We start from the raw sequence: 15,347 nt of genomic DNA on the forward strand, positions 1-15,347 counted from the left end.
TCCCCTTCATCCTAAAATTTATCCGCTGTCATCCTTGCAAGGGAATAAATTTGAGGGAAACTCTTAACTTGTCTACTGTTTGTTTGTCTGAAACTTCTAGACTTGTATTTGGGGGGAAAAAAAAAAGAAACAAACCGCTAAAATGACCATTGCCACGAGCACTTGTTCACTGCAAATGATGAATAAAGTTATTTTATGCAGTGTCATTGTAGCTGTGTTGATCCCAGGATATTAGAGAGACCTGGCATTTTGCTACGATGCTGGGAGTTCCTTTCCCAGGCCTGAAGAAGAGCTCTGTGTGGCTCCAAAGCTTGGCACTCTCAACAACAGAAGTTGGTCCAGAAAGATATTACCTCACCCACCTTGTCTCTTGAGTAATGTTATTGAAAGTTAGAACAGAATTCTGAGAAGATCAGAGGATTCATTGGTTCCAAGGATGAGTGGAGAGCATGGAGTCGTGCTGGAATGTAGCTTTATATAATAATTATATGTAACATAGCCCTTTCATTCTGTGGTTTCAAAGTGCTTTAGAAAGGTGGCTTAATATCACTGTGATGTTCGTTGTACAGATGGAGAAACTGAGACATGGAGAGGTTAAGGACTTGAGCCAGAGCAAACTGGAGTTGCTGGAAAGATTCTCATTGACTTCACTGGGCTTTGGCTCAGGCCATAAATAGCTTGCACTAGGCCATTCGATTAATTATTAACAAAGCTAAGAACAGAACCTAAATCTCCTCATTCCCAATCCAGTACTTTATCCATTGGACCATGCTTAATCTATAATCCTGTTTTTATCCAGTGGAAGGAGTGGTATCTTTCCCCACACCCCCCAGAGCTTCTGGAATACAGAGGATTTTGTAACCAAACTTGACTGATCTTATATTTACTAGAGAAGTGGGCCAGACTTGCAAAATCTGGACTTCTCTAAAGTTTGGGGGTGGGGGCAGGGTGAGCACATCCAGGATTTTGGCTGAGACTTATCTCTGCCAAGTATAAAAATGCTTCCACAAAAGCTTTTCACCCCTCTTCCCTTTGTTTTGTCACCTACTAATCCCCCACCCTCGTGTTGATCTCTTTGCTAGCTTTGTTATCTGTATGTATGGAGTGTAAGCTCCATGGGGCAATGACTTTGTCTGCACTGATGCTTCTGAGCACCACTTATGCCCTGTAGATAACAAATACCACTCCAGCTCCCCTAAGAAACAATAGCAACATTTGTGTGTAACTTTTAAATGTCAGTGCAAGCAACAAGCAAACCAAACCAAACCAAACAAACAAAATGCCGAAGAGCTGTGTGTCACGAAAGTTAGTTAAGATGAGAGCTGAGGAAGCAGAATCTCTTGACCTTTGGAATAGTTATTTTAGGGGCAAAGTAGCATTAAGAAAAATGCAAATTTGCCCATCATATTTCAGAAATGTGAAGCTGGAGACCATGTTTGCAGGTCAGTGTTTTAAAATAAACCCGGTTCGGTAATTGAAAAGACACTGTTGCTGTTGGTATTACATTAGCTCCTGGCAATCGCCACAAATGGACGGGACAAAGAGTGGGAGACGGAAAGTACGAGTATTTCCAGTTGGGGAACCGGCACACAGTGTGAAATGATTTGCCCAAGACATCTGTGTTAGAGCTCAGCATAGAACCCAGATCTCCTGAGTCTCAGGCCAGTGTCTTAACCACAAGACCGTCCTTCCTCTGCCGTGATTTAAATTTCACGCTTGCAAAGTAAGGCTCACTTGAGAGCAGCAAATACAAAAAATACACTTATTCATTCATACCCTTGCCTTTGCGTCACCTTGAAATTTAAAATGTTGGCTGAACCCCAAGCTCTAAAGAGGGAAGAAATGTTCTTCTAAAAGTGATATACTTCTGGTCTGCAAAAACCACAGCTATTACTCTGTAACTGATACTTCCCTGGAGCTTGTCACAAAGGGAGTAAATAGGAATAATATCTCTATCTAGGGCAAATAATTTGCTGATGGTTTTTTTCCTTCCTCTCATAAAAGTGAAGACCCTTTACTAATTTCTCTTTCAGCCTTCCTTCACAGAAGGATTTCACATTGGTTCATGGGCAGCAAGGAAAGGAATGTGTAAACACAAGACTCAAGCATCATCTAGATAGAGAATTGGGTTAACACCCATGTGAGAAGAAGGATGGTGTTAGGGTTAAGGCCGTGGAGTTGGCGTTAAAAGATTCGATTCCCAGCTCTGCCACAGACTTCGTATGTGACCTTGGGGATGTCATTAATCTCTCTCTGCCAGTTCCCCATCTCTAAAATGGGCATAATAATACTTGTGTTTTCTATCCCTTTATCTGTCTAGTCTCTTTAGACTATCAGCTCTGCGGGGCAAGGAATCTTTTTTGCTACATTTATGTACAGCCCCTAGCACAAAGGGGCCCCAATCTCAGTTGGGGATCTAGGTGCTACCATAATAGAAATAATAAGTACTGCCACTGCACAGTTCCAGCTAAAGGAGCAGGCCCACTGTGTCATTTCATAGTAGGAAAAGCCACTCTTTCAAGCTCTGCCTTATTTTAGGGCTCATTCCCACTGGCCTTGTTCTCACTGCTGGTACCGTTGGCCTCAGTGGGACCTCTGAAGTGAGCAAAGCCAGCAGGATGATATGTGGTAAGAAGAACGTGTGTTGCTAATAGCTTTGCATGTTGAATTCCTGTATGTGAAGAGTCATGGTATTTCTGTTGTTCCTTGGCAGGTTGGTACAGAGGATACACCCTCAGGAATAAATCGAAAAAGGTACAACATGATATTTTTCAATAATAGTTATTTTTATATGTTAAATTTTGCCAGGCCCTATCCAGTGCTGTAATGCCCTGTATTCCTGTGGTCATTTCTACCTTAGTACACTGAATACTTCCTGACTGGGATATTCTTTTCTCTAACAACAAAAGTGAATAGCCAGGAGCCAAATGTTTGAGAATCATTAACTTGGCAGACTGTACGGTGGATGGATTTGAAAAGTTCATTGCAGCTCTTATAGGTATCACTGGTCCTACCGGTACTGCCCATTTTAAGCATAGGGAATACTGCCTGAACTGGGAGAATCAAGCCTTTAAGTATGCCCGCTATATAACAAGCTCACTGTTTAGTTATTGAGTCCTCTACCTGTCTTCTAACATTGGCTGCCTATGAGAATGGGTGACCCTCTAAAGGTTCAGGGTTCAGAGTTCAAATAAGCACCCATGTATCTCTAGACCTTATCCAAACTCCTTGACTTTGCAAAACTAGTGTTGGAAATCTCACTAGAACATGGTTTCCCATGAGAATCCCAGCACCGTTGCTCCTGGTCCCATTTGGAATTACTGTAAGAGTGGCCTCTTTCATGGTATTTCTGCATTTCTAGTCCCAAGCGGAAATGAAAGTAAAGTAAGATTTAATCACATCCCAAGGAGCAGTTTTCTATGAAAGGATGGAATTTTTAGGTGGGTGAGTTCTTGTTTTCTTCCCAATGAATTCTTCCGTCCATAATTGTAAGCGTCAGTTGCAGTCCTGCAGTTCTTTCTACCTGACAAATTCCATGACTCAATGGGAAATTTTAATTATTCTTGCAGTTAGGACAAATTAACATGGCTGATTCGAATCTGTAACATCTCAAAGCATATCACAAACACAGGAAGTATCGTTTTAGCTGCACTTACTGGGTGTGACTTTTCAAAGATGTCACAGCAAATTGGGGGCAGAGCTGAGATTAGAACCCCAGGAGTCTTGACTCACTTTCCACTGTCCTATCCAGTGGACAATGCTGCACTTAAATTCTGAGGCCCATGTATGTTTATGCTGCTCGTAACCAGTAAGCATCAGTCACACTGTAGAACCTCAGAGTTACGAACACCTTGGGAATGGAGGTTGTTCGTAACTCGGGACAAAACCTTATGGGTGTTCTTTCAAAAGTTTTTACAACTGAACATTGACTCAATACAGCTTTGAAACTTTACGATGCAGAAGAAAAATGCTGCTTTTAACGAAACAAGTACAGAAACAGTTTCCTTACCTTGTAAAACCTTTTTTTTAAAAAATGTTCACGTTATTTTTTAGTAGTTTACATTTAACACTGTACTGTACTGTATTTGCTTCTTTGTGTGTGTGTGGGCAGAGGGGTCGTCTCTGCTGCTGCCTGATTGGGTACTTCCAGTTCCAAATAGGTGTGTGGTTGACCGGCCAGTTGGGTTGGTGTTCGTAAGTCTGAGGTTCTCCTGTAGGTGGTGTTGCAGGGATTAGATTTGTTTGCTTTATTTAAAACTTTAAATTAACCATGAGCATTTTCATGTGACTGCTGTAGAGAGAAATGAAACTTGGATGCTGAAAGCCCATCCTGGGCTTCATTCTGCAAAGTGGTGAGCAGCCCACCACTCCACTCTCACTGACTTTAGCCAGTGTTGCAAATCCTCACACCTTTCAGGAACAAACTCCCCTGCAGTCAGAATGGGGAGCAGGAAAAAGACCAGGAACCAAAGCAAATTGCTCTGGATTCTATTTATCTTTGGACAGCCATTCATCGGCATATCTGAAACCCTTTTAAACTGCTCTGCTTTTCCTTTTGAATCCAGCTTTCTGGGGAAGACCATGTGAAAGCACTATTTTAATGGCAATTTAGATGTCATTTATTATTGGGCCTTATTGTTTGGCATGAGGATAAAATTTGGTGGGGCTGCAAATTGAAGAAGCAAAGAGCAGCTCTGCGGCCAATTATTGATCTGAGAGGGAGAGACGGGGCGGGAGAATCCTGACATGTTTATGAAACCAGCCGGGTCGCTGTTGAGAAAGCGGAAGCTGAGTTAAGTGGAAATGGGAGGTAAATCAAAAATTCAGCTGCAGTTTTCATTTTATGTGCTTCATGGAAAGCTTGCTTTAAAAAAAAATGCAATTCCTGTGGAACCTTTGGTAGTTATTGTCCAGAGAGAGGGGCCCAGTGGAGGTGGGAATGGTCAGCAGCTAGCAAGATCAAGCCTATGCCGAATATTTGTTATGTAGCATCACAGAGTTTAAGGCTAGAAGGGACCACCAGGTCTATCAGAGGTCAGCCACGCCACCTGGCACCTGCACACGAACCCCAGCAAAACTGAAATGAGACCAAAGTATGACAATCCACAGGAGACTAGGCTGTTATGTGCCACAAGCAGAGAATAGGAGGACCGAGGTGTATCAGTGCTGGAGGCCCATGCAGTGGCAGGGGAATGATTAAGTAAGGTAGACCCAGATATCCTGGCAAGTGACCTGCATCCACACGCTGCAGAAGAATGTTAACTCTGTCCCGGCTCCTCCCCCCCCCACCGCCAATCTGGGGGGAAATTCCTTCTGGACCCCACATCTGGTGATCAGTTAGACTGAGTATGGGAGCAAAAGGCAGGCAGCTAAGTATCGCAGAGAGAAAAAGCTCAGTGCCACCTCAGAGCTCTGGCCCAGTTGCATTATGATGAAATTAGCAGTATTGCCAGCATCAAGCATACAAAAAACATGGGATCGGCTTAAAAATCGTGAATTAAAAAAAAAAAAAAGGTTTGGTTCTTTCTCTTTGTCTTCTGGTTTGTGAGTCTTTAGAGTGCACTTGCTTCACATTTTCACGCTTTTCTTCACAACCTCAAGGCCTAGAAACTTTTTTTTTTTAAACGAAAGTTAGGATTCTCATGCAGTCTTTCCCTGCAGCTGGGGCTGTAAGGAAATCATCATATGTCCTGAGACTCATGATAAAAACCCAGGGCTCTGCATGGAGTTAACTTTCTCTCACTGAAACATCCGCGTGTAAGAAAAGGCGTGTGTAATTGACTCTTACAGTTGGCTTTATTGTCTTTAAATGGGCTTTGTTAGCAAACTCCCACCAGGTCAACAGTTTTATATGTTGATTCTGGAACCAGATGACACATTAGGGTGGCGTTTAGCTGGACTCTCATTTCCTTGGTGTTGAATTAGGGCTCGTTGACACTGGCAACATTAAAGCGCTGCCTTACCAGCGCTTTAACATGGCTTGCTGGGAGAGAGTGCTCTAAAAAAAAAATCACCTCCACGAGGGGCGTAGCTATCAGCGCTGGTTTACTGTCTACACGGGCGCTTCACAGTGCTGAACCTTGCAGCACTTGCGGGGGGGAAAAGGGGTGTTTTTATCACACCCTGAGCGAGAAAGCTGCAGCGCTGTAAAGTGCCAGTGTAGACAAGCCCTTAATCACACAGTGAAACATCACTGGAATGAAGATTCATTTATTACGGTTTTTAGTGGAATTTAGTGGAGCCTCTGGCTGCGGAATCTTGTTCTTTTCCAAATGATCCTCTTCTGATTTCTCTTGGCTTGTGACAACAGTGGTAACTTTAGCCGCTGTTTATAATTGCCTCCAGATCTACCCAACTACTGTAACCCATGCTATCTAGATTAAAGCTAACGCAGATATGCCTACTCAGGCTACAATCACGCATTTGCTTGTAGTTTAGACGTACGCAATTGAGCTTAGCATACAATTAGTATCTCATAAATGGGAAATGCCTTTCAGTCATCGTTTAGCTCTATAAGGTCTATATTTTCTTTGTTTAGGGCCTGTGAAGGCAGGATTAGAGCACAGAAAAGGAAGGCAGGATTCCTAGGTTCTGTTCACTGCATGACCATGAGCAGCCCACCTAGGCAGAGTTTTTAAAAGTGTCTCCTAATTTTGGGAGCTTCTGCTTTCGGGTGCCCAGTTTGAGACTTCTGAGGGGCTTTTCCACAGAAGTACTGAGCACCCTCAGATCTCCTGGAAGTTAGCAGGAGCTGGTGGGCTTTTGAGTTTGGGCAGCTGAAAACTGAGGGTCGTAAAAATTAGTGGATACTCTTGAACTTTTTGGCCTTAGCCTCTTGGTGTATCAGTTTTTCCAATCTGTAAGATGAGGATAATTCCTACCTGGCCAGAGTGTCCTGAGGCTTAATTAATGCTTGTAAAGCGCTTTGAGATCCTTGAATGAAAGGTGCTATAGAAGTGCAAAGTGTATATTATTATTAATTTGTTTTACTACACCAGGGAAAACTCTCCATTATTATTATTCTATATATAAAACAGTCACTGGAGCTGATTCTAAGGGGTTCTTCTATTTCTTCCTTCTATATCTAGCACCAAAGAGGATTTACCTTGAGGGAGACAGCCTTGAGGGGCACCAGCCTGAGAATCGGGAATTCTGTTGCAGCCTCTGCCACTGAGTTGCTATATGACCTTAAGCGAGTGACTTAACCCCTCCCTCTCTCCCTCCCTCCACTTTATCCATCTTTGTAAAGCCGTTTGAAAGCAACAGATCAAACTGTCTATAAGTACACAGTACTGTATTATTATTATTATTATTTATTTATTATTATTGCCAGTTTGCTTTTCCTGGGGTTTATTAAGTTGCTATTAGAGTTGACATAATACCAACATAAAAGAAGACACACCGATCTCCGTATATATTGTACTAGAATTGTTTTTTTATTTATTGAATTTTGGAAAAGTTTATTTGACTTGTGCCTGGAGCTCAGCTGATCACATTCTTCTGTTTTTTCCCCTCCTTGTTGCTAAATGATGTATCGCATATTACAACATGATTTCCCTTTCTCTCTCTTTTAGGGCATCTTCCCCAAAACTTACATTCATTTAAAAGAAGCAACTGTGGAAGACCGAGGGTAGGTTGGAGACAATCTTGAGATGTCCTGTGGTTGGCAGAAGTGATTGGATGCCGTTTGATAAAAGAGCTTACGTAACGGAGGTGCAGCTTGTCATACGGGCAGTCTGTGTTTTTGCATAGCAAGTGCTGTGAACCTCATGTAGACTCTAGGATCAGAATAATTTCTGTTTTTGCCAAAATGTTGTACATCAAAAATTGGACACATGGACAGAGGCAAAATATCCCACTTGCAAAGATAAGCGTGAAATCTGCTAGACATGTATATGGCAAAGCAGGTCACTCAACTTGCATTTGGTTCTTCTGGGGACTCTTGTATTCATGGCTCACGTGCACACACACACACATATGACTCGCAGCCAAGTGGCCATCAGAAGAGTGTGAATTCTTTCCTGTCCTGGAAAACCTCTTAGAAAATCATTCCCAGTCTAATTCTTACACTGGATTTTCTGATCAGCATGAATGGGGGCAACCAGCAGCCGCAGCGATAGGAAGTGACTTGAGAAGGCATTTTTTAATCCATATAGTCCAAGTTATCACTGCAAACAGTGATCCCTCCAACCGGGAAACTGTGACTAGAGCAGACATGTCCGTTCAGCGTTACATTTCTGAATCTGCCACCTTTTAATTTCATTACATGCCCCCTTGTGTTTTTTCCTCTCTCCAGACAACATGAAACAGTGATTCCAAGTGAACTGCCCCTTGTTCAAGAACTCACTTCCACGCTGAGGGAGTGGGCAGTTATCTGGCACAAGCTGTATGTGGTGAGTATTTGCTTTCTTCCTTTGTTGGTGTTTGGTCCAGTGAGAGGGGAGAAAAGGGCAGGATCTCTACTCCATCCAGGACAGAGTGTTTAAACAGAAGTACGCAGAAGATTTTGAAAGGACCTCGCATATCCCCATCTTGTGCCCGTGCATCCAGCAGCTGATGTTCATTTTGAGCACATATGCTTTTTACGAACAGGGCCCCAGAGCTCGGTTCTGCCTGTAGGGTGGTTTGCTCTGGGAATCAGCCCCATGTTATTCTAACATGTATTTTCCACTGACTGGTAGATCTTCCCATCTGACGTTTGCTAGTGTGATTTCCAGAGCTGCAAACAGTGATGTGATTAGAAGCAAAATGGTAAAAGTGCTAGACCAGACGCAGGGGGCTGTGATTCAGGATTTCTGCGCTCTGTTGTCCTCCTAACTCATTGCGTGATCTTGAATGAGTCACTGATGCAGCAAAGCACGTCAGCATGTGCACAAGCCCCATTGACTTCAGTTAATGAGTGAGTTAAGCACCTGTCGAATCATGGCTGATAATTTCCCTATGCTTCCATTGCTCAATCGATAAAATGAGCATAGTATTGAACTAACTCAGGTATATTGAGACTTAGTATTTGCAAAGCATTTGGAACTTGTACATTGCCTTATACCTAAAAATCTCTCAGGATCATTGTTATAATAAGGAGCTGAAGGAGGAGTAGTGACTTATTGCTGTTTAAAAGGTGACTGAGCAAAGTTAGATCTTGTAGGACTAAGGTTCTATTTACTCTACAAAGCGGTATTGCTCTTGAATAATTGAATTAGAAGACATGACCCGCACCATGGTCGGAGTTGACCAGGACAAGCCATAATCAACATCATGTCAGCAGGTTGGGACTGCTTGTGTGAGTCCCTCTTCACCAACGTGAATAAGGGTTCCTGGAGTGCCTATGATGTCTGTCGGATTTAGTGACAAAGGACAGGCCGAGGAGTCAAGACTTGAAGCCTAGTACTGACTCTGCCACTGGCTTCCTATGCATGTTTTGGAAAATTGCTTAATCTTGCTTGGCTCCAGAGATGGAGATAATATTTCTTAGCGACCTTTGCAGAATGCTTTGAGATCTCTGAAAATCCGGTGAAGTGTACGTGCATGAGGATAGGTGCTGGTGCTTGGGGTGCTGCAGCACCCCCTGGCTTGAAGTGGTTTCCATCATATGCAGGGTTTAGAGTTTGGTTCACTGGCTCTCAGCACCCCCACTATACAAATTGTTCCCTTGTGCATGAGAGGAGTGTATATATATATATGTATTTATATAAAGGCACAGAGTATATATACCTATAAAATATAAATACTTTTGGTGTTGCCTTTTCCAGAACAGGCACAATCTCTGATCTTATTTTTCTCTCCCTGGGGAAATATGCCATCAAGATTGTTGGTGAAATTAGACTCGGAAACTTCCAGGTGCAGTGGAAGGAAGAGCCATCTCATTAATAGTTTTCTATTTCTCAGACAGCTGTTTACTTTCCCTAGCCCCCTTGATCTTTCTGTCTTCTGTATCCTGAAGGCAAGATAATAAAATATTTTCACTGAGTCTCAATCTAGTGCTTACTGTGCTCTGCAAACAATCTTTCCAGGCAATGGCCAGTACATATTAATTTGTTCATCAGACTGACTTTTGTTGGTGATTTATTTTTGGTGGAAGGATTAGCTGCTTTAGAAGCCCTCTGTATCTTTGTTTCCTCCCTGACAGGGCCATGCTCAAGGCCAGCCTAAACGTCCCTGATTTTCATGTGAAGCAATGCACAGGCTTCTCCCTAGCATGGGGTGTCATTTATTTTCTGCTTATGCTGGGCCAGCCACTCGAGTTAATCCCATCACTGTTATCTTGTGCTGATGCATATTAGCTCTGTGTCTGCTGGGGAAGAAGATGAATAGGAGGTAATGAACCATATGGGCTCAGAGTTATCCCTGGGGGAATTCCACTGAAATCGATGGTGTTCCCCTAGGGATAAACTTGATCCATTATTTACAATCCTATCCTCTTTCGTCTGTATCCTCTTCTCCGCAACATCTGAAGCCATTCAAGAAAGGGAATTTTCTCACTGTTGGGAAAAGAAACTGGAAGCATTGTGCCACGGCAATACTAAGATTGCTGCTTGGTCCTCCGTGCACACCTTACAAGGTGCAAATATGGATCTCAACGTGAGGCAGGTGTAAGCTGCTAAAGAGTCCTGAATAGTCTTTTTGCAAGAGAAATAACTTCTAAAATTCTCCCACAGCATGGTTTCTGGAATGCCACATGCCTCGGATTGCATGGGACCTTCCTGCATTCTCAGTTCAAATTGCCCCTCTTCCATGGATGCCATTTATTCCTTATTTTGATGGTCAGATTAAATAACCAGAGTTCCACGAGATTTGTTGAAGTCTAAGCACCATTGACTGGCACTTGCTCTGAGCCACAATACGTTGCCCTAAGCCCGGACAGGACTGGCAGAGTGCACAGACTGTTCTGCAAAAAGATCCCAACTCCAGACTGTCTCCTTCCTCTTACTGTGGAGAAAATGAGGGAGCGGGAAAGGTCAGCCAAAGACAGAGCTCCCAAGCAATCCAGGGCGACAGCGACAGTGTTACAGTGGCTAAGACAAGAGGCTGGGGTCCAAAGACCTGCACTTCCTTCCTGGATCCACTGCTGACTCATTATGTGGATCACTTCCCCTTTTCCTGCCTCAGTTTCCGCACCGAAGAAATGGGATGATGATGCTTGCCCCTCCTCCTTAAAGCACTTGGAGATCTCCAGATGAAAAATGTTCTATAAAGGCTACGTGTTATGTATTTTTATAGATCCATTGGGTGCCGCATAATGAATTTCTAATTTTCACCATAGATAAATCCGGTTTGTCTTATAGTAGCACTTAGCAGTTCCAGCTGAGATTGGGGCCCCTTTGAGTTATGAGCTGTACCCACAAAGAGTAAGAGGGAGCTCCTGCCCTAAAGAGCTTACAATCTGCCCAGACAAGTCAGACCAAGGGTGGGAGGGGAGCCAGAGGTCCCACAGTGGGGAGGTGACTTATCCAAGGTCATGCAGTAAATCGGTCATTGGCAGAACTGGGATTGGATTCTTTGTCTCCCAAGTCTCTGTCCAGTGCCCTAGCCTTTTCACAAAGCTGCCTCTGAAAAGTTTGTAAACCTAGGCTGTTTGTGAAGTTGGTCGTTTTACTGAGTTAAGCTGAAATGCTGACGCGAAGAAAAACAATTCAGAGTTCAGAATGAATTACCCTTTCTTCCAAAGTGGAGTCTTAAGGCAGATTATAAATTCTGGAGCTTAATTTTTCTTCAGGCAATGGTTACTTCAGGCTGCACAGTATGTGCTCTGAGACTGTGTAATTAAGATGAGAGAATAGTTTTAAATTAGCTCCAAACGTTTTTCTTAGCCAGAGTCAGTTGGTCCTACTGAAAAATTTTGCCCAGCCATAAGTGCATTTTGTTTGTGGTCCACAGAACCATAAGCATTTTTTCCACCCTCTTAGTTTCCTGAGCGGCGAGATGTGATGCAATTGCTGTGTAAAGCAAGCATTTTGTTCCTGGCTTGTTCCCTTAAAACCTTTCAAGTTCTAGCCTCAGAATCTGTTTTTCTTAAGAGCAGAAATACTTCCTCTTTTATGTGACTTTACTCTGTCAGCGTTGTCCTTAAAATAGACTTGGAAAACATCGTGGTTTGTAATGGATGCAAATTTATTTCCCCCCCATGCCCCTCACGGTATAAAGAAACTCGAAGGGAGGAAGGAGGAAGATGGGGAGAGAAGGGAAATGGAGAAGAAAGAGGGTTTTTTTTCTCTTTGGCAGCATTTCATTTCACTGCTGTAATTTCTGTAAATTACAGCAAGAATTGCACCATAATCTTTACTGCAGAGCATCTGCTGAGCCCGAAAATGAATCCAGCCTCTGCGTGGCGCATGGAAATCTAGCAAGCATCGGTTGTCAGTGTTGCAAATCTAGTTTCTTTTAGGGTTGTGGAACAGAGTAACAGGGTGAGTCAAACATTGGGCAACGTTTAGCACAGCAAAGCTCTGCACGGTCATTTTGTTGTAGATCCCTGCCTCAGTCAAGGGCACGGTTTGTAAATGGCAAGTATAATTCTGGGGCACGTACAGAACTAATAAATCTCCTGAAAAGTACAGAGCATCCTCACCTTCACTGGTAACTGAATTCAGTGGTAAGGGCAGGTCTACACTACAGCGGGGATCGACACTGAGATCGCTCCACCGGCGGTCGATTTAGTGGGCCTAGTAAAGACCCGCCAAATCGACTGCAGATTGCTCTCCAGTCGACCCTTGTACTCTATCCCCGCGGTAACTCGACCTAAGGTACGTCGACTCGAGCTACGTTAGTCACGTAGCTGGAGTTGCGTAGCGTAGGTCGACTTAACGCGTTAGCGTAGACATAGCCTGAGGGTGCACAGAACAGGGCAGATCTAGGCCTCTCTTGGAGCTAGCGGGGAATTTTTTTTTTTTTTCTGTGCAGAAATATTTTGACCAAAAAATGGGTTTCATAGAAAATATTTTTAAAAAACCATTTTGGGTAAAAACAAAGTTGTTTTCAGTTTCTGGTTGTCAGAAATCATCTGATTTTTTGCAGATAGGGGGTTGTTTTTTCTGTGAAAACCTGAAATATTGTCAAAACCAGACTTTTCCAATGGATGTTTTTTCAACAACAACAAAAAACTCTTTTCCCTGTGGAAAAAGAAGTGTAACAGAAAATGTTTGACTGGCTCTAGCCCAGCTCGTAAGTAAAACAGAGGACCACAATCATTCCAGAAGCTGTGGAAAGGAGACACATGAAGAGAATTCAAGCTCTGGTTTAAAAATAGTTTGTACAGGTAGTCTTCGACTTTACGATGTTCGAGTTACAACGAACGGCACTTACAACGTTTATAAATTGTCGTCATGTTTCGACTTTACAACGCTGAATCCCACATTGTTCCTATAGGAAATTCGAGTTACGACGTTTTCGACGTAAGACGCTATTTTCAGGAACCAATTGTGTCGTAAGTCCGAGGACCGCCTGTATTGCATTTAGCGTGGTTAAGCTCCTGCATCCCAAGCTTTTAGCATTCTTTGACCATTAGTAGGTTTACATACATTGTATTGCTTCCTGTTTTCCACCATTGAAATCAAAACTTTTGCCATTGACTTAAATGGGAGCAAGATCAGCTTCTTCTTCTTCCTTTTGTGCGAGGCATACGTTTCCATTGCTTCTAGGTGGGTTAGGTTTTTTTAAACTGTTGCCTTTGTACATTATCTATTTCATGCCAACAGTCCACAGAGCGTCTCATCAATCACGTCAACTGGGCTAAGATCAGTGCAAGATCTTGCTTTACTTCAACCTGTTTACTCAAAGTACATCGAAGTATTGATATATTGGAGCACATATCAATATGGAAATGGCCCTTTTTGGCACTGGAGTGCGCATAGACATACTCTCTGCATGTGCATTGGCAAATGGCACTCAGGATTTTATCGAGAAGTAGTGTTTTTATGTGTACCTCTTGAGTTCATCCAGATTAGCTTCCGGAGGGTCTTCCACGTAGAGAAATCCTATATTATCCACTCTGTTTTTGATATTTGTTGATAACACACATTGGAAAAATGCAAGGTAAATATAGCTGTCCAGATAAGAACTGAAAAGGGTTCCATTTTTGGGTCTGATAGAGACTTCCTGTGAGACCTTGGGCAAATTGCTTAATCTCTCCTTGCCGCAGGCCCCAGTCTGTGTAATGGTATTCATAATGCTTCCTGACATCATGGGGGTTTTGTGAACCCCTCCCCTTCACCGCCAGTAGCCCTGAACTGGAGCATGTGCAGGTTTCTCTGAGGAGATGATTTATGTGCAGTGTGGTCAGTGCTAGTAGCTGTGAGAGTCTGACGCTTGGTCAACAGAGTCGTCAGAGATGTTTGTGAGACTCTGATCAGCTCCATAGTAAATCCTGTAAAGAAATAAAATGCAACATCCTTTATTCACCTGTGGTCTCCGATCACCACCAACAAGCTTTGTTTTGTAGTTGGGGTTTCATATTTGTGTGTAACAATGCTGCTGACTGTAGTAATACAGAAAACAGTTTTAGATAAAGCAAATACGGTAGTTTATATCCTTCCTCTTCTTTCAGAGAGGGACAGAGTAGAGAATTTTTTTTTTAAAGGGGGGTGGCTGTTCCTGCTGTGTAGGGACAGTTGTGCACAGCTAAGTACTAATGGTATTCATTACAAGAATGTGTGTGTCTGTCTTTGAAACTGACAGGTTTCAGAGTAACAGCCGTGTTAGTCTGTATTTGCAAAAAGAAAAGGAGTACTTGTGGCACCTTAGAGACTAACCGATTTATTTGAGCATAAACTTTCGTGAGCTACAGCTCACTTCATCTTAAGTGAGCTGTAGCTCACGAAAGCTTATGCTCAAATAAATCGGTTAGTCTCTAAGGTGTCACAAGTACTCCTTTTCTTTTTGTCTTTGAAACTGTTTTCATTTGGAGCATTTTGCCCATAGTAAGGCCTGTTTTCAGACACTGATACCTAAATAGGATGCCCTCGTTATACATTCAGAATCAGGTTGGCAATCAGGGATATAGCTGCCCATTTTATGTCCCTGGTTGGTGATAGGGACACAATTTTAAACTGTCCATATTTAGAGATTGGTCCCACAGTACATTTCGGTAGAGGTGGACTTAAGCCACATGTTTTGGATCTAGTTAGCAAAGACACCAAAGTTTGTAGTGTTTGGATCTGGAGTATTGGTTTAGCTCTTTATAAAAGTTAGGGCCATATGCAAAATTCCAGCCCAGGTCTAAATTTCAAACAACCTGAATTTCAGAAGTGTCGGGATCTAGGGCTTTGATTGTCAATTAACGAGTGGTTTGAGCTTGGCGGTGGCTCAGCAAAGAGGCATCAGACGAGAACTCTGTGCATGTTTTTGTGCGTATC

General features: G+C 42.9%; 1 protein-coding gene across 1 annotated transcript in view; it reads left to right on the forward strand.

The window, feature by feature from the left end:
• DOCK5 (dedicator of cytokinesis 5) overlaps positions 1 to 15,347 on the forward strand; it is a 127,315-nt gene that overhangs the window by 34,874 nt on the left and 77,094 nt on the right. The window contains exons 3-5 of the mRNA XM_077805553.1: positions 2,714 to 2,754; positions 7,575 to 7,630; positions 8,297 to 8,393. Of these exons, the coding sequence (XP_077661679.1) occupies positions 2,714 to 2,754; positions 7,575 to 7,630; positions 8,297 to 8,393 (194 nt within the window). The remainder of the gene's footprint in view (positions 1 to 2,713; positions 2,755 to 7,574; positions 7,631 to 8,296; positions 8,394 to 15,347) is intronic.

This window comes from Eretmochelys imbricata, chromosome 26, assembly GCF_965152235.1.
Source record: "Eretmochelys imbricata isolate rEreImb1 chromosome 26, rEreImb1.hap1, whole genome shotgun sequence".
NCBI classification, from domain to species: domain Eukaryota; kingdom Metazoa; phylum Chordata; order Testudines; family Cheloniidae; genus Eretmochelys; species Eretmochelys imbricata.